General features: G+C 38.0%; 1 protein-coding gene across 1 annotated transcript; it reads left to right on the forward strand.

Moving 5' to 3' along the window:
- The first annotated feature begins 371 nt into the window (after positions 1-371).
- Positions 372-13,586, forward strand: LOC113054109 (ATP-dependent RNA helicase DHX29-like). Its single transcript, XM_026219429.1, has 27 exons — positions 372-649; positions 856-929; positions 1,229-1,342; positions 1,441-1,570; positions 1,660-1,802; positions 1,921-2,061; positions 2,144-2,270; positions 2,362-2,517; positions 3,288-3,459; positions 3,542-3,662; positions 3,743-4,345; positions 5,344-5,487; positions 5,555-5,731; positions 5,890-6,030; positions 6,142-6,286; positions 6,455-6,575; positions 7,542-7,626; positions 7,751-7,839; positions 7,930-8,058; positions 8,587-8,662; positions 10,450-10,674; positions 10,813-10,949; positions 11,038-11,128; positions 12,477-12,794; positions 12,908-13,039; positions 13,214-13,310; positions 13,426-13,586. The coding sequence occupies exons 1-27, from the start codon at positions 514-516 to the stop codon at positions 13,479-13,481; spliced, it is 4,080 nt and encodes a 1,359-aa protein (XP_026075214.1). The 5' UTR covers positions 372-513; the 3' UTR covers positions 13,482-13,586.
- The last annotated feature ends 6,280 nt before the right edge of the window (positions 13,587-19,866 follow it).

Genomic DNA, 19,866 nt, shown 5'->3' on the forward strand with positions numbered 1-19,866 from the left:
GAATTCAAAATATTTTCAAGCGACTGGTTTTATTACTGTTTTTTTTTTTTTTTAGTAAATAAACTTTACGATTGTTGTTTATAGTTGTTATACGTTGTACATTTACTTTGTTTGTAAAACGAATAGATGGGTTCAGTCGTTCTTAAAATCAACAATTATTTAGTCTAAATAGTGTTTAAAGGAATCGTTCTAACAATCTATTGTTATTTCCAAAATAAATCCTAATCGACTTAAAAAGTCATTATGTTTTCAGAATTTATATACATCATAATAACATAACACTGTACTCATGCACGGAGTAAAAATCCGAAGTTTTCAGAAGTATCCTCTGAACTTTTATTTTGAAGGACGCTTCAGTGGTGGTTTCAGGCTTCACGGCCTCTAAGAGAGTGCTGCTGAGTCTTCTTCATTTCTCAGCATCTAACATTTACATTATACGTGTTGTTGTTCATAGTCACGTGGATTATTGTGTGTATTGATCAGCAACAAAAACGTGAACGGACTGTTTTCGCAATGGGTGGGAAGAAGAAGAAGTCTGCAGCAGTTCTCAATGTTAATGCAACCAAAGCAGCATCTGAATCCACCGGCAAGAACCAGACTCATAGACCAGACCACGAGAAACCAGCCTCGAAGGACAACAAACCCAGAGGTCAGACTGCTTCCAGTGTGTGCAAAGACACGTTATGTGATGAAATATGACTATATTCGAATACAATTTTCCTACTTATTTTGAATTCAGATACACGGTGTAACGTAATAATCAATGTATTATTATTCAGTAAGTGTTGCACATGTTTCACGTCTTGACAGTTGAGCTGCAACTGTCTTTAATATTTAATTTTTTTTTTCTTTTAGCTCCTAAAACATACAGTCTTAACACAAATGCACAGACTGACTCTAGCGGTGTGTCTGATAAATCAATACTGAAGGTAAGTCTCACATTAAAGAGATCACATAGGATTCATTGTTCAATGAAACCATACTCTATCATCCAGTCTAAAAACAACATTTGTTAAAAAATGGACCTTCATACACAGCTTTTAATTTATGTGGTTGTGTAACTTTCTGACAAATGAATGTACATAAAAGTTCAAATGTACACTACCATTGAGAAAAACTTAAAAAATAAATTAATACTCTTACGTAGCACGGACTCATTCAATTGATCAAATGTGACAATACGCCTTGCCTTATTAAACATTGTTTTTTTTTATATATGTGTTTGAAGGTTGTTATCCAACCAGAACTGGAGAAGAAGGTGATCAAGTTAATTAATGACTACAGACAAGAACATGCTGATAAAGGACCGATATCTGGCAGACTCACCTCCAAAAAGTTGCTGGTAAGTCTTTTGTGTTTCCTCTTTAATTGCAAAAAACACAATAATATAGTATGTTATTAATAATCTAAGATGGCCATCTGTCATATATTGTTTGTCAGGATCTGTACACAGCTCTGCAGATGTTCCGGTTTAAGGCCGAGCACATCGAGCAGGCCATGAAGAGCAGTGTGCTGTACGGAGGAGACCTGACCTCCGCGCTCGACTGGCTCTGTCTGAATCTCAGAGACGGTAAAAGGTTCAGATTGCAGTCAGAAAATTGAAGTTCTGCTCCTTAAGCATAAACCCTGGTTTTGATTTTCGCTTTTCCGTAATTAAAGATGAGCTACCGGAAGGATTCAGCCAAAAGATGCAGGAGGAGAAACAGAAGACCCGCCCCAAGTTTCAGGCTCCTAAAGAGGACGAGAAACAAACGGTTGCAGAAAAAGAAGCATCTAAAGAGGACGAGAAACCAAAGGCAAAGGTGTGTTAAAGTGTCATGAGAAACTCATTTTGCTTAAAGGAATAGTTCACCCAAAAATTAAACTTCACTTAATCTTTTGAGTTTTAAAAATGTTCAAAAATGTTTTCTTTAATGACAGACTTCTGTAAAAGACAGCGGGGACAGTATGAAGGAGTGGATACTGCGCTACGCAGAACAGTCTGAAGATCAGAGCAGTGAAGAAGAGGAAAACAAGGACTCGCGTGTGTTTAACCCAGAGCTGGAGGAGGAGTTTGATCCTGTGAGTTTCACTCAGTCTGGTCTCCACATTACGTCACTGTTATATCGGCAGCTTCCTGTACGTTCTCCTGCTCTTCCTGCAGAATGACAGATACCTGCGGCTCAGCGCTCAGCTGTATGATGCGAAGGAGATGGCTGCTGAATCTAAAGCCAAGAAAGACAAAGCAGGGCAGAGGACTGCACAAGACCGGATCAGAGTCATCCAGCAAGGTCTCAGTGCCTGCACGGTGTCTGTTCACTGTAGAACTTGAGAAAATGTTGTCATGAATCTGTTTCTCAACAGTGTGTTTCTGCATTACAGAAATGAAGCCTTTGGAGAGTCATCCGATGTTTAACTCCGCTATCAAAGTTAAAGACACTCCCAAAGAGCAGAAGAAGCCAGTGACACTCACTGATGGCAAGGACGAACTCAACTTCAGCCTCTTTGAGCAAGCAGACACACCGCCAGCAGAAAAAAGTAAGGGACTTTTTGTATAATTATTACAATGTATCATTTAAAAAAATTCTTTTATTACATTTTTTTTATGATGTTATTATTATTTTATGATATTTCTGGCATGTGTTTTTTTTTTTTGGTGTTGTTGTTTTTTAGTTTATGCTTTATGCTGTTTAATTTTTTTTGTTGTTTGTGACAAATATAACAACATAAAGTAATGTATTGTTATTTTGCATGATTGTATTTTATTATTTTTTAATTTTATTGTATGTTTTTATTATTTCAGTGTTTAACATTTTATATATTTTTTAATTTTATGCTGATATTTTCAGTTCACTTTGTTTTATTTTGTCATTGTTTTTTAATAATGTTTTATACATAAACATTTTTATTTTAAACTTTTTTTATGATGTTTTATGATTCTATTTTAATATTATTGTTTATGTAGGGTTTTATTTATTCATTTTATTTTGTTATTTTGTATTGTTATTTTTGCAATTATTTGTAGTCTGTTTTTTTGTGCTGTTTTTTTTTACACCTTTTTAATGTACATTTATTATGTTGTTTTAATATTTTACTACTTTGTTTAGTTCATTTGGGTTATTTTATGTTATATGTCATGATTTTTCATGTTTTTCATTAGTTTATTTTATGATATTTGTTTTGTTTTATATCATTAAATTGAATAATTGTTTTGTTTTGTGCTGAATGTAGTGCGTTGCCAGATATTCTAATGTCTTGACAGTTATTTTTAACCGTGTCAGTCTGATTTGTCATTGTTGATGCTCTAGCTGAGAAAGAGGAGCAAGAGCCCAAAGACATTCGTAACTTTGACTACACGTCAAGGAGCTGGACTGGCAAGTCGCCAAAACAGTTTCTGATTGATTGGTGCAGGAAGAACCTCCCGAAGAGCCCTCCACCATCCTTCCAGAAAGTTGCAGTCGGAAGATATTGGAAATGCAGGTACGTTGCATTAAAATTGCATTGATTCTGATTGTATAGTGAATGCCGATTTGATTGTCTGATCATGTGCCATTGCTGTCAGAGTTCGTATCCAGAGGCCTAATGATGTTTTGGAGGTTTGTCCCACTATCCTGACTGAGGACGGCATGCAGGCCCAGCACTTAGGAGCCACGCTTGCTCTTTATAACCTAGTCAAAGGACAGGTGAGTTTTTAAGAACTACATTCGCATATCAGACAAATTTTTCCTTGCTTTATGCATTACATTTCTTTGATCTCCATTAGTCGGTGCATCAGCTTCTCCCGCTCACCTACCGTGAGGTGTGGTTTGAATGGCGAGACAGTGAACAAAAAGAAGAAGAGCAAATCCGCTCCGCCATCAACAAACCACGCGACACGTTCATCGCACATCTTCTCGCCCGCCTCAAACAGCAGCAGTCCCTTCAACCGGAGGGCGAGCAGCAGGAACGTCTTCAGGACGCTGAAGCGGAGGACTCCTGGGAGAACCTAGACACGCAGGAGGACCACGAGCCCCAGCGCGGAGGAGGCCTGGAGGCGGAGGAAGCGTCCCGGAGGCTGTTTCTCAGACTGCGGAGCTCGGCTCTGGCTCGCAGGCTGCTGTCTGAGAGGGAGCAGCTGCCCGTCTTCCAGCACCGTCAGCAGGTGCTCGAGGCTCTGCGGCGCCACCGTGTGCTGGTGATCGCCGGAGAGACGGGAAGCGGGAAGAGCACACAGATTCCTCAGTTCATCCTGGAGGAGCTCCTAGCTAACGGGGAGGCCGCGCAGCCTTGTAATGTGGTGGTGACGCAGCCCAGGAGGATTTCAGCCATGAGTCTGGCCAGCAGGGTGTCACAGGAGCTGGGCAGCGAGGACGGGCCGGGAGCCAAGGTTAGATCTCAGGAAGTTCACTTCTGAAACCGTTTATGAGGAAAAACCTCATCCTAATATGTGAGGTGGTATGAGATAGTAGTCAAACTTCTGGGCTGATAACTACAAAAGAGATGCACGAGGCTTACGCTAACATTCTTTAAGACTCAAAATTAAGTTTAAGATATTTTTCTCTCAAGTGAAAAGGAAAATAATCTATGATTTTTTTTTTTTTTTTTTTTTTTGGTAATAAATGTAAAGTTGAGTATTAATAATATATGTATTTCTTTTTATTAAGTAATCATTTCATGAATGGGTCAGTGGCTGGCTACGCTTATTATTAATAATAATACTTTAGTTTGTGACAAATATAACAACATAATATATTGTTATTTTGCATGATTTTGTTTTATTTTGAATTGTATGTTGTTGTTGTTTTAATGTTTACATTTTATATATTTTTTAGTTTTATGCTGAAAATTTTGGCATGATCCTTTATTATTTGTATTATTATTATTATTATTGTTATTTATATAGAGTTTTAAAAAACTACTTAGTTTTTTATCTAATGAAATCCTTTTTAAGCATTGGGATATATAAAATAAAAATAATTATATCTGAACTAATTATGTCCACCAAATTTAAATCAAAAAAAAAAAAAAAATGAAGGGGGAAACATTATATGGAATTTATACAGAATTTAATATTAAATTATATCATAGACTATCAAGGTCAGATAGAATCTAAAAATCTGGTGCGACCCTCCAAAAACATAATGACATTTATGAATTAATAACGAATGATATTTGGGAACATAAAATTTAGAGTGCAAGTAAAAATAAGAAAAGGAAAATATTACTTTAGTTAAATTTATATTTTTATTTTAGTTTTTTCAAAACCATTTCTAAGAACTTGAAGAATGTGCAAAAGAAGTCAAAAGAATTGCAGTAGAAGTGTCATAATGGTAGTTGAAGGCAGAGACACCATAGTAATAACATCATGGAATATTTGTGTTCCAGAGCTCACTGTGTGGATACCAAATCCGAATGGAGAACCGCTCCGGGGACGCCACACGACTGCTGTACTGTACCACAGGAGTCCTGCTGCGCAAACTACAGCAGGACCGGCTCCTCAGCTCCCTCACACACATCATCGTGGACGAGGTCAGTACACCTACAGCGCACACTTAACCCTGGACCGTTTAACCCCAAAACCGTCTCAATATCATAGGTTCATGAGCGGAGCGTCCAGTCAGACTTCCTCCTCACCATACTAAAAGAAGTGGTCCACAAGCGCTCGGATCTGCGGTTGATCTTGATGAGCGCTACAGTCGACTCTCAGAAGTTTGCCAACTACTTCAGCCGCTGTCCTGTGGTCACCATACCTGGCAGAGCCTTCCCTGTGGAGGCAAGATTATATCTAAACATATACTAACATACTGTAACTAAATAGATACTAACATTAGTATTTTCATTGTTTGATATTTGTATATGCATCATTTGTTATAAATGCTTTTATTTGATGTAATGCAAATGAGCAGTAATAATGACACGCTGTGGTGGCAGGTGTTTCACCTGGAGGATATCGTGGAGGAGACGGGTTACGTTCTGGAGCAGGACTCGGAGTACAGTCAGAAGTTTGTGGAGGAGGAAGAGGAGGTCAGCATCAACATCACACAGAAAGGAGGACAGACTGTTCAGCACCAGGTCAGGACAGACATCCAGAAGAATCTGTCTGTATCTGCGTAAGGCTGTCCTGCGGCGCTTCACTGCAGGCATGTGCTGTTTTGTAAATGTTTGTTCTTTTGCTGTGTTCAGGAGCTGATCTTGAGGGACTCTGGCCCAGGCTGGGATCTGAGCCCTGAGCTGGATCACTTCAGCAAGCGGACGAGACACGTCCTGCAGTATATGAACCCCAATAAGATCAATATGGATCTGATATTAGACCTACTGGAATACCTGGGTAATATAAGACACATACTGTACTGTAAACACAGAGTCAGAACTATAGTGACTGAGGATTTATACTGTATTATTAGCTAATGCAAACACTACTTATGATTTCCTCAAAGAAATCTACTTGTTAACGGTTTTAATGAGTAAATGAAGTATCTCTGTTTCTTCTTCTCAGATAAATCGCCTCAGTTTCGTGATGTGGACGGTGCGGTTCTGATCTTCCTCCCAGGCCTGGCTCATATTCAGCAGCTGTATGATCTGCTGACCACCGACAAGAGGTTCAGCTCAAAGGACCGGTAACTCCTGCCTAAATATACTTAAAAGAAATAGTTCACCCAAAAAAGAACATGTGTTCTCAGGACATACAAGACGTACTGTAGATGAGTTTGTGTCTTCATCACAACAGATTTGGGAAATGTGGCATTACATCACCTGTTCACCAGTGGTGGATCCTCTGCAGTGAATGGGTGCCGTCAGAATGAGAGTCCGAACAGCTGATAAAAACATCACAATAATCCAGAAGTAAACCACGACTCAATCCATCAGTGAACGTCTTGTGTAGTGGAAAGCTGCGTGTTTGTACGTTTCAACTTCGAGCTGTTTCCTCTGGCTAAGATATGATTCCTCACTGAAGCTTTCTACAGTGAAAAGGTCGTCTGATCTGAATCAGGAGAGAAATCTGAACAAATCAAGCATCTTTTACATTATAAAACAGTCCAAAACTGTTCTGAACTTTTGATGTAAGAGAGTTTAAACAACATTTAAAATCATATTTTTCTATTGTGAGCATTCATGAGTGCAGTGTCTTTTTTTTTTGGCTCATTGAAACTGAGGTTTTATTTATGTTTGTGTGCTGTAATGATATAGAATTTAAAAAGGGATTCTATTATTATTCTGCGTTGTCTCAAGTACAGCACTGTGGTCAACATTTGTTGTATTATAAATAAAGTGAACATTTGGACTCTCATTCTGACGGCACCCATTCACTGCAGTGAATCCACTGGTGAGCAAGCGATGTAAAGCCACATTTCTCCACATCTATTTTTGGATGGCCTGAAAGCGGCAAATGTTTCACTTTTCAATACTTTCATTCATTTTCAAGTTGACAAGAACAAAACATACTGAGGGACAGAAATACTGTCCATTCAACCTGAGTGTCCTTGATTTTCTGGCAAAATTCATATTTTATCATTTTTGTTTAATAGATATGGCATAAAGCTTTTTTAATATTAGTTTATTTATACTGTGTTTGTTTGCTCTAGATATAAGCTGGTTGCCCTCCACTCCACACTGTCCTCTCAGGACCAGTCTTCTGCTTTCACAGTGCCCCCTCCTGGAGTCAGAAAGGTACTGCACTATATCACTGTTAATGGGGCTTCATTCAGAACAGCATACTACTGTACATACTATTACTATTTCTGCAGTATGTAATATGTATATATCACTCTCACATCTTGATATTCTCTTGAAGATCGTTCTGTCCACAAACATCGCTGAGACTGGTGTCACTATTCCTGATGTGGTCTTCGTCATCGACACAGGAAAAACTAAAGAGAATCGGTGAGCCGGGCCAGATCACGTCTGAAATCTAATCTGTCTATGATCTGATGGTTTTGAATGTTAGCGCTGATCTTCTGTTTCTGGTTTCAGGTATCACGAAAGCAGTCAGATGAGCTCTCTGGTGGAGACGTTTGTGAGTAAAGCCAGCGCTCTGCAGAGGCAGGGGAGGGCAGGACGTGTCCGAGGGGGCTTCTGTTTCCGCCTTTACCCCAAATTCAGGTACAAAGCCACTGAGGTGCACACAGAGTCGCAGCCTTCCATTTGGTTGGTCAACAAAGATATTTATAGGGAGGAGATTTAGTAAGAGTAAATTTTGATCACTATATAGTTATTTGGTAACAATTTACAATATGCTTTTACTTGTCATTCGTTAACTACATTGGTTTCAACTTAAAAAAAAGAATGTCTGAACTAACGGTGGAAAATATTTCTAAACCATTTTAGTCCTAGTCCTACAATTTTAACATTTATTAATACATAATTAAAACCAAAAATTGCAAAATGCATGTATCTTTTAATATTATATTATGGATCTGAATTAACATGAACTAGCAAAGAACATCTGCAATTTCAACATTGAACAAAGATTAATAAAGAAATACTGTTACAAATGTATTGCTTTCTTTATGTGTCCTTAGGGTTAAATGTTAAAAGTATTTAGAGTGCAAAAATTGATAGACTTCTAAATTTTATAAATGTACAGTGTATATACGGTCATGCCGCACATGTCTGTTTTCCCCACACCAGATTTCAGAGCTTCATTGATTACTCCATTCCTGAGATTCTCCGAGTGCCTTTGGAGGAGCTCTGCCTTCATATTATGTTAAGTACCAACTTTGTCTTTTGAAACTACTTTACTGTGAAAGTTTGTGGTCGATAAGATTTAGTTTTACTGTTTTTCACAAGAGGTCTCTAACTGTGCTCTGCTAAAACTACCCTGCAGAAAGACTCGTGAGCGCTCTGACGTAGATCGAAAGCTTATCTTGTATTTAAAGCGGCCGCAGAGCAAACAAGTCTGTTGATCTTGTGCAGACTAACCACAATGAGGGTAACGTTATAAGTTAACCTCATTAAATATTGTTGTGGATGAAGTATTAAGATCCTTTTTATTAAGCACTGTAGAAATACTCTGATGCAAGTAAAAGTCCTGCATTGAAAATGTTACTCAAGTAAATATAATCAAGTATAAACATTACTTAATGTACGTATAATCAGGGAAATGTGTTTAAAAGTAAACTGGGACTACTGTACTATTATTTATTATATCATTAGATTATTATTCCTTTATAATTACTGCACATCAGCAACTCACCAGGAACATGAACAATCTAAGACACCTTGGTCCATGTATCATTATTAAATTTTTTACATCATAGATTATTGCAAACCCACCACAGCAATAATCAACCTTTTGCTTGGGAACTAATGTGGTCGGAGCTGGGTTCTCTGGAATCGTCTCAAGCGGTGGACTTCTACGTTCCGATTGGTTGCTGCCGAACCGCGTCATAGCTCATTAACATAAAGTTGCCTTGATTTCAACTCTCCTCGGCGCTCTCAACGGCCAAGTCGCGCCGCTGATCGACGCCGGCTCACATTGAAAATGAATGACTTCTGTCCACTTTGACGCTCTCGACGGTGGCAGTGTGAACGCACAGTTAGACTCACCAAGGCTGTATTTATTTGATCAGAAACAGTAAAAAGCAGTAATACTGTGAAATACTATTACATTATAAAATAACTGTTTTCTATGTGAATATATTTTTAAATGTAATTTATTCCTGGGATTAGAGAGGTAATGATTAACTAAAACCAGTTGAAAATTGATTCAAATATGTGACGATTCAAATCGGATGAGATGCTAAACAAATTGTTTCAAATTAGAGGTAGGAGTTTATATGAATGTATGTCTGAAGGGAACTTACTGTCTTTAGAAAAGTTTAGACGGTATTTTTTTCCTTGTATCTTGCCTCTGTATAATTCACATTAAAGTTCATAAGTGCAGCGCTGCTTTGTTTACAGCGGAAACCAAGGAAATACTTTAAGCTCCACCTGCTGGCAGAGAGTGAATCTGCGACTCGTTCAGCTCGTCTGATGTTTATGTTTCAATAATTCAGTTTTTGCTTCAAATTTCAAAATTATACAATCTAATTAAGATTAAAAACTGCTCATGTTGCATGCATGCAGCATCTTTGTCTGGATCATGATTAAAATGCAGTGGTTGCCTCTCATTTTAAATGGAAAGAGCACCAACAAAGTCTTATTTTGTTTATACGAAGAGGTTTCTTCTATTTGTGTTACTTATTTACTTGATTTGGGGCTTGTTTTAAAATTTCAGTTTAGTCTTATTTACATTTATATAAAAATGTTGTCGTTTAGCAGACACTTTTTTTATCCAAAGCGACTTACAAATGAGGACAATAGAAGCGATCTTCTAAATAGGACTCACTTGAAAAAGAAATCTTTTTAACATTATTAAAGCATTTTAATAAATGTAACACATTTAAAAAAGTCTGACACCAAACTTTTGAATGATAGTGTTGGTGTACATGACGCGTCTGTTTTCCACTGGTATCAAGCTGACTTCTGTCACCTCTCTCTGTGTGTGAACAGAAGTGTGAATATGGTTCTCCAGAAGATTTCCTGTGTCGAGCTCTCGATCCGCCTCAGCAGCAGGCCGTGTGTAACGCTGTCAGTCTGCTGAGGAAGATCGGCGCCTGTCAACAAGATAGCTACGCCCTCACACCACTCGGACATCACTTGGCCGCCCTTCCCGTCAATGTCAAGATCGGCAAAATGCTCATCTTTGGCGCCATCTTTGGCTGCCTGGAACCCATTGTAAGCATTTTTTTGCTTAATTTCTGTCATCATTTCCCACCCTCATGTCGTTCCAAGCATACTGACTTACTTCTGTGTAATATTGTTGAAGGATGTACTGAACAACAGCTAATCTTAGTTTGTTTTGTTTATATCCAGGCCACCATCGCAGCGGCCATGTCTGAGAAGTCCCCCTTTGTGACTCCTATGAACAGGAAGGAGGAGGCCAATCTGGCTAAATCTGCTCTAGCAGTCGCCAGCTCAGATCACATGACCATCTACAATGCCTACCTCGGGTAATCACACATGTTCATCAGAGCAGCACTGCATGGCTGTATGTGTAGAAAGGAAGTGAAGTCGTTGTAATGAAGTTTCTGGTCACAGGTGGAAGAGGTCTCGGAGCGAGGGAAGGCGTGCTGAGATGACTTTCTGCCGGAGACACTTCCTGAACTGCACCGCTCTCATGACCATCGAGGTGACATCACAGATCCTAACACACTTACTGATTCATTAACAGTCATGATGATTCAGTGATGAATGTACTGCATGGGGGCAAAAAGGAGTTTTTTAAATGTTTATTTTAAGGGGTGATGATAAATTGAAAAGAATAAAAGGAGAAAGCTTTAAAAAAAAATTAGTTTAAAGTGACTTTTAAAAAATGTATTCTTGTTGGTTGCATACATATTTTAAATACTATTATATCATTTTTACCAATAGAGATTTTAGATTCATGTCTCTAAAATGTCATGTGGGGTAACTATCCAGAGTTATTGCAGTATAACTTTTTTTATAGTCATTTTGTTACATGTTTCTGTAATTTTCGTAATCTTTTTTTTTTTTTTCTATCTTCAATTTATTTTCAATTTATTTTATTTAGTTCAGTAATTTGGTACTTAAACGTATTTAGTTGCATTTTCAGTTTTCTAATATTTAGATTGTTTTATGTTTCTTTCACTTAGCTAAAACTTTTTTTTGTTATTGTGGTAAAAGGTTTTTTAACCATATTTGTCCAGGTAAAAAGTGTTTTTTAAAATAATAAGCGGATCTAACAGATTTTTAATAATTAATATAATCAATAATCAATTAATGTAGTCTTTGTTGTTTGTTGAGTCTTTTATCAGCAAAATTGGATCAGTGTCTCTAAAATGTCATGTGGTGTAACCATAGTGTTATTATAGTATATTTATATACTTTTTAAGAATTTGTATATATTACATATGTGTGTAATATATAAATATATATGTGTGTGTGTGTCAGTCTTTTTAATTTTAATTAGTTTTTTGGTCATTTTATACATTCTTCTGTCATTTTTAATTGTTTTTTTTTAATAGATATTTCTATATTGCTTTATTTTGATTCCACTTTTTGTTTTAATACTTGAGTTAAATTTAGCATTTGAACTTAACTATATTTTTACATTTCTAATCTTGATCTATTATTTCTATTTTTTATTTCTCAGCTTTATTGCAATTCCAGCAAACATTTTGTATTATTTTTAGATTTAGTTTATCCATCAAGTGAAACGTTTAGAATACACATTTTTAAAATATCCTATTTCTTTGTGTTTTTCCTATGTTGCAGTCAGTCATTGTTGGAGAACAGTTTTCAAATGCTAATAATACTAAAACAAAAATTTGACTTTTTTGTGATCTCTAGAAAAATTCACAGCTTTTTTTTATATATCAAAATGACTGAATTCACAAATTCAAGTGTGTTCAAGTAAATGTAGGAATTTTGAATGCATTTTAGAATAGGGAGTAGCCGCAGTACATCAAACCGACTCATTACCATGTGGTGTTTAACAAGGTATGTAACCCCCTCAGGATGTGAAGCAGGAGCTCATCAGGATGGTGGAGCAGGCCGGTTTCGTTTCCTCCAAGCCCAGCCGAACCCCTCGCTCTCGGCCCGGCGCTGAACCCAAAGCCCTCGGCTCGCTCTCGCCGCAGGACGTCTCTGTCCTCAAAGCCGTGTTGACCGCGGGTCTGTATGACAGCGTGGGGCGGATCCTCTGCAGCCCCTCTCTGGACGTTCAGGAGCGGGTGGTGTGTGTGGCTGAGACGGCTCAGGGAAAGGCCCACGTTCACCCCTCCTCAGTCAACCGCTTCCTACAGACCCACGGTTGGCTGCTCTTCCAGGAGAAGGTGTGTTGGACTCGCTTTAATACATTACTGTGACCTTTCATGACACTTTCTGAAAGAAGTCTCTTATTACCCTGATCATTCATACTAGCACTGTTTCCTCTTCCTCTCTGCAGGTGAAGTACACTAAAGTGTTTCTGAGAGACACTACATTGATCTCTCCGTTATCAATGCTGCTGTTTGGAGGTGATATTGACGTGCAGCACAAGGAGAGACTCATCTCTCTGGATGGATGGATCTGTTTCCAGGTGAGGGGAAGCTCTTGAATGCGTGTCTTGTTTCTCATTGGTTATCCATGCATGGTTAGTTGCCTGATTTGCATTGATCGCTTCATTGGCGAGAGCACTGGTGCATCAGAAAATGGTTGTCAAACTGTAAGATAACTCAACTAGCAGTAAGATAACAGTTTAATTTCCCATCAGGCTCCGGTCAGAATTGGCGTGATCTTCAAACACCTTCGCAAACTAATCGACTCCCTCCTGGAGAGGAAACTGGCCAACCCCAAAATGAATTTGGAAGGTAACTTATTGTTGAATAAATCTTTGTTATATTTCATCATTATATATTTGTAGACTAATGGTGCCGTTTTTGTGCTGTGAACACACATGATGCCTTTTTTTTTTATCCCTTTCAGATGAGAAAACCATACAAATGATCACAGAACTGATCAAGTCAGAAAACATGCTCTGAGGAAGTGCTCAATCATGAATTACTGAAACGCTGACAAACCTCACTGAGGCCTGAAAATGTAAAGTATCATGCCAAAGCAAAATTAAAGTTATTTTATGACAAAGAAAAAAGTAAAAAAGTTTGTGGTATTTGTTAAATCAATAACTATATTAGTGTACATACTGACAAACCCATTTACAGCATGGTTGTTTCCAGCAGGGAAAGATCTTCAACCACAAAGGGATCAGTACTTCACCGCTAGGCTAGGCTAGGCTAGGCTAAGCTAGAATAGAATAGAATAGAATAGAATAGAATGGAATAGAATGGAATGGAATAAGCATCATTTTGTGCTACAAAAATATGTTTTGGTAATTGAAATAAAGGCTCTAAAATAAATATAATTATGAACATTTAGATATGAAATAAACAGATGGAAAAAAATAAAAAATGTTGCCTTGGTAATTTAATACAACTATATATATATATACAGTCTTGTTCAAAATAATAGCAGTACAATGTGACTAACCAGAATAATCAAGGTTTTTAGTATATTTTTTATTGCTACGTGGCAAACAAGTTACCAGTAGGTTCAGTAGATTCTCAGAAAACAAATGAGACCCAGCATTCATGATATGCACGCTCTTAAGGCTGTGCAATTGGGCAATTAGTTGAATTAGTTGAAAGGGGTGTGTTCAAAAAAATAGCAGTGTGGCATTCAATCACTGAGGTCATCAATTTTGTGAAGAAACAGGTGTGAATCAGGTGGCCCCTATTTAAGGATGAAGCCAACACTTGTTGAACATGCATTTGAAAGCTGAGGAAAATGGGTCGTTCAAGACATTGTTCAGAAGAACAGCGTACTTTGATTAAAAAGTTGATTAGAGAGGGGAAAACCTATAAAGAGGTGCAAAAAATGATAGGCTGTTCAGCTAAAATGATCTCCAATGCCTTAAAATGGAGAGCAAAACCAGAGAGACGTGGAAGAAAACGGAAGACAACCATCAAAATGGATAGAAGAATAACCAGAATGGCAAAGGCTCAGCCAATGATCACCTCCAGGATGATCAAAGACAGTCTGGAGTTACCTGTAAGTACTGTGACAGTTAGAAGACGTCTGTGTGAAGCTAATCTATTTTCAAGAATCCCCCGCAAAGTCCCTCTGTTAAAAAAAAGGCATGTGCAGAAGAGGTTACAATTTGCCAAAGAACACATCAACTGGCCTAAAGAGAAATGGAGGAACATTTTGTGGACTGATGAGAGTAAAATTGTTCTTTTTGGGTCCAAGGGCCACAGGCAGTTTGTGAGACGACCCCCAAACTCTGAATTCAAGCCACAGTACACAGTGAAGACAGTGAAGCATGGAGGTGCAAGCATCATGATATGGGCATGTTTCTCCTACTATGGTGTTGGGCCTATTTATCGCATACCAGGGATCATGGATCAGTTTGCATATGTTAAAATACTTGAAGAGGTCATGTTGCCCTATGCTGAAGAGGACATGCCCTTGAAATGGTTGTTTCAACAAGACAAAGACCCAAAACACACTAGTAAACGGGCAAAGTCTTGGTTCCAAACCAACAAAATTAATGTTATGGAGTGGCCAGCCCAATCTCCAGACCTTAATCCAATTGAGAACTTGTGGGGTGATATCAAAAATGCTGTTTCTGAAGCAAAACCAAGAAATGTGAATGAATTGTGGAATGTTGTTAAAGAATCATGGAGTGGAATAACAGCTGAGAGGTGCCACAAGTTGGTTGACTCCATGCCACACAGATGTCAAGCAGTTTTAAAAAACTGTGGTCATACAACTAAATATTAGTTTAGTGATTCACAGGATTGCTAAATCCCAGAAAAAAAAATGTTTGTACAAAATAGTTTTGAGTTTGTACAGTCAAAGGTAGACACTGCTATTTTTTTGAACACACCCCTTTCAACTAATTGCCCAATTGCACAGCCTTAAGAGCGTGCATATCATGAATGCTGGGTCTTGTTTGTTTTCTGACAATCTACTGAACCTACTGGTAACTTGTTTGCCACGTAGCAATAAAAAATATACTAAAAACCTTGATTATTCTGGTTAGTCACATTGTACTGCTATTATTTTGAACAAGACTGTATATTAGTAAACTACTGTACAGTGATATTTAGTTAGTAAACTAAACTAAATATTTGTTTATTAATTATGTCTGAAGTACTAAAAAGCTAAGTGAAATTTGAAAGCTAAATAAAATATTTTTAACTAATCAAAAACTTAAAGGGGGGGTGAAATGCTCGTTTTCACTCAATATCCTGTTAATCTTGAGTACCTATAGAGTAGTACTGCATCCTTCATAACTCCAAAAAGTCTTTGGTTTTATTATATTCATAAGAGAAAGATAGTCTGTACCGATTTTTCCCGGAAAAACACGACCGGCTGGAGGCGTGACGTGTGGGTGGAGCTAAAGAATCACGAGCGCCAGTAAGCTTTTGCGTTGAGAGCGTTTGGAAGCTGTGACATTACCGTGAGGAAAAACATCATCCAAAACAAACCATGGCTAATAGTCAGATTCAGCCGTTTATTTATGATCCAGAATCAGATCCAGAGACTGAAATTTCCACTTTATGTCGTCTTTTTTTTTTTTTAAGCTGTACATGTGGAAAGTGCAGTTTGATGACAACATCGCATGTTGTTTACTTGGTGTGCTTACGCACCGATAGCTAAGTTAACAACACAGAGATATTTGAAGCAGTTTTACTCACCGCCTGCAGTTTCAACACAGGATCGTGACCCTTTTTCGTTGGGACTGCATTATCCTTAAGAAATAAACGATGTGCAAATCCGGCGTCAAACTGGGCCTTGTTTGTAAAACAAGCATCTTCGAAATGCAGGGAACAAACAAAAACACTTGCACAACTCCGTTGATGCTCTGTAAAAATAAACTCCATCCACTGGTCCCTTAATGCTGTTTTTTTTTTTTTGGTAATCTGTGCAGGGTTGTCTTGCCCTGGCAACCAAAAACACACTCCTTTTGTGACATTTCGCTCTCGCTCTGCTCTGCTATACGGGAGCGTGCGCTCTTCCGGCAGAAGTGCCCTTAGGACCCATATAAGGAAATTCAGCTCCATCTAACGTCACACAGAGCCATACTCGAAAAAAACTTTCCGAAACTTGTGACAAACTGGAAGAGGTATTTTTGGAACAAACGTACAACTTAATTTTTGAAACTTTGTCCATGTTTAGCAGGGGAATCCAACTCTTTAACAGTGTAAAAAACTCAGTATGCATGAAATAGCATTTCACCTCCCCTTTAAATGAAAATGGAATGAAATTTTAAATATATAAGCTAACTTTAAATGTTAATAAATACTATACAAGCATACTGATAATAATAAAATAACTCTGGTCCTCAACTCGAATCAACATTTTGTTTATTTGGTAAGAAGATGCGTAAGATAATTTTAGCAAAAATAAATGCAACTACAAAACCTTCTTACCACCCTGGTGGTGTTTGGCTGTATATTGTTTGTTGAATAGAATAGAAAGAATAGGTGGAAACTGTTGACAAGCTGAGACCATCTCGGAAGGTGGTCTGAGTACGGTCAGCTAAAAAAAGTGCAAATCGGCCCGGGCTCACTTGATTTTTAACATTCACGAATTCCAGTGTAGTTTGGTCGTCAGATGTCTCTATACAGATCAGCTGTTCATAGTGGCTACTGCGTCTGCCAGATCTCTACTAATTATTTGTTCACAACATACACTCGTTTATTTTAATTTCAACGGTTCCCTTCTAAGGGGTCCGAGATCATTTGGAGTCTTCACATATGGGCCAAAAATGATAACCCTTAAAAGGACCAAGTGTGAAAACACTCTTGTTCACAGGAGAGTATCAATCCACGGACACATGAAGACCACACAGATCTGGATCTCTCTCTAGTTCTGAACAGACAGAAGCAGTTCATTTCTGTGACAAATTTATAGGTCATTGACTGACTGCAGACTTGCTGGGCCACGTTTCCAAGGTTTATCCAAACGTTTGACCAAAAATGGAAGAAAGAAAGTCACACATAATACCAAAGTTCGACTGAAGGTTCTTCAATGCCATGATTCATTATTTATTCCAAGATATGTGATAAATGAACATAGATTTCCTTTCATTGATGTCAAAAACAGCCCTATCCCAAGAATCAGCCAAAGTACTCCACTTAAGAGCTCATTTATTCCCAAATCGTCCTCAGATAGACTACTACATGTATTTTACTCCTTGGATTTGCCAATGCAACATTTGAAACTGAAACTGCTAGGCTTTTCTAAAAAAGAAAAAAAGAAGCTTCTTAGAAGTAAGTCAAAGTGTGTTGTTTTTTTTTTTTTTTGGTCACAGTTGTAACCAGTGGGAAACTACAGAGCCAACATATGCTCAGTTTCTCAACAAAACCCAAATAAATCTACAAAGCTGCACACACTAAAGTAACGTAATATTTTAAAAAGCCAAATGTTTGTAAAACAAAAAATAATATTTCTGTTACATTTGACTGTTTTTTTTAAATCGTAACAAAATTGTTCAGAGGCAGACTGGAATTAAATCGCTTTCTTCCAAGTTTCGCCCGCAAATGTAACCCGTGGGAATAAAACATTTTCAAGAACTAGATGAAAAACAACTGCAGCTGCTGATTTCCACATAAAAAAAATTCTATGTGACATAAATGTTGACCACTTCTCTTTTTGCTGCGTTATAGTGCTTTGTGACTCAGAAATGATTATTTTGTCTTCTCAAGTGCTGTTCAGAACACAGTTTGTCAATGCATCCCTATATTTGTAATTCAAATAACGGAGCAATCTATTCCGATTCTGCTGCATGTGGTCCGATACATTGTATCTTATGGAAATGCATGAGCGTGATAATGATTCTTCACTTGTTCAGGCATGCAAACTGAATGACTGTGAATGAGCTCATTCTGTGCATGAGGTTTAGAGGGCACATGTTTGACTAGATCACCATGTGAATCACATTCTCTCTGATGCTCACATACTTGACTAAATCTATTAGTGAATAATAATCAGGTCTCTCTCCGGAGAAAGCAAGAGGAAATATATGCCCTTAAGGAGACGAATGACCAGTTGAGATTTTTTTTTTTTCTTTTTTCAGAAAATACATCAGAATTCCATATATCCCCATCTCACAATTCTGACCTTTTCTCAGAATTGTGAGTTTATGTCGGAGAAAAATAAAGGAAAAAATATGATTGTCTTTGCCCCACTACAGTATGAAACTCTGTTTGTTCCACCCTGAATTTGCCATATTTTGAAATAAAATGCATTGAAAAAAGCATTTTTATTAAAATACAGAATTTATATACTTATAATATATTTATATATATAAAATAGTTTATGGGTGAAATGGGAATTATATGCAGGTTTCGCATTATAAATATTACTATGTCTTTGATATTAGAATTGAGACATAAATGCTGAATTGACCATTCTGAAGTCAGGACTGCAAACTATCAGTTTTATTAACGGTTACATTACAATCCACATCAATCTGTGAAACTTCAGCAGCCAGAGGGCAGTAAGACCTCCACATTTTCAGCGTCACACCCTCGAATGACCGTTTGTCAGTTTCACTTCCTGTCTACTAGGCCCTGACAACATCGAGGGAACAGGATGAACTCACTGCACTCCTGTGAGGCCAACAGGGGATCTCTCTGCTGACAGAAGAAGAGCCATCAGAACCATCTTCCACAGCTTTCACTAACTCCACCGCTGGCACAGCTCTGGTCCAGCTGGGAATGACCTTCTGTGTGAAGAAGCTGAGCTGTCCATCTGCTTCCAAGCAGCCCAGGCTTGAAAATCAACTTGTACAGATAGACTTGGAGCATCTGAAGGTCCAGCTGGACCAGGATGAACGGGTTCCCCAGCAACTGAGAGAAGATTCAGGCCTGACCCAGAATCAAAGCCTTGAGTGCTCTCAGAGGGGGAATATATTTGGTGCGTTCAATGGGCTTCAGGTGATTACAGAAACCCCATCCATCATAACCGATCTGAACATGGTTAGTGCGCTGAAATACAGTGCAACTGTGCTAGCGGCGACCCGAGTTCGAATCCCGTCTTGTCGATCCCAACCTTCTCTTTCCACCCAATGCTTTCCTGTCAGCTCTATACTGTCTGTCCAAATAAAGGCATAAAAAGCCCATAAAAAAAAGGTTCTTTATTGGCTTCCGTGAAGAACCTTTAACAACCATTGACCATTCCAATGCACAAAAGGTTCTTTATAGCAGAACAGCAAGACAAAATTTTTCACGTTTCACTTAAAGATTTCAAATCTCTAAAGTCATCTGGGAAATGGTTTTCTCTGAATGTCTTAAACGGGCACTCCTCAACAGAGGGAGAAAGCGGACATACCACAATGTTAATCACAGGACGAGGAGA

This window comes from Carassius auratus, chromosome 35, assembly GCF_003368295.1.
Source record: "Carassius auratus strain Wakin chromosome 35, ASM336829v1, whole genome shotgun sequence".
Classification (NCBI taxonomy): Eukaryota; Metazoa; Chordata; class Actinopteri; order Cypriniformes; family Cyprinidae; genus Carassius; species Carassius auratus.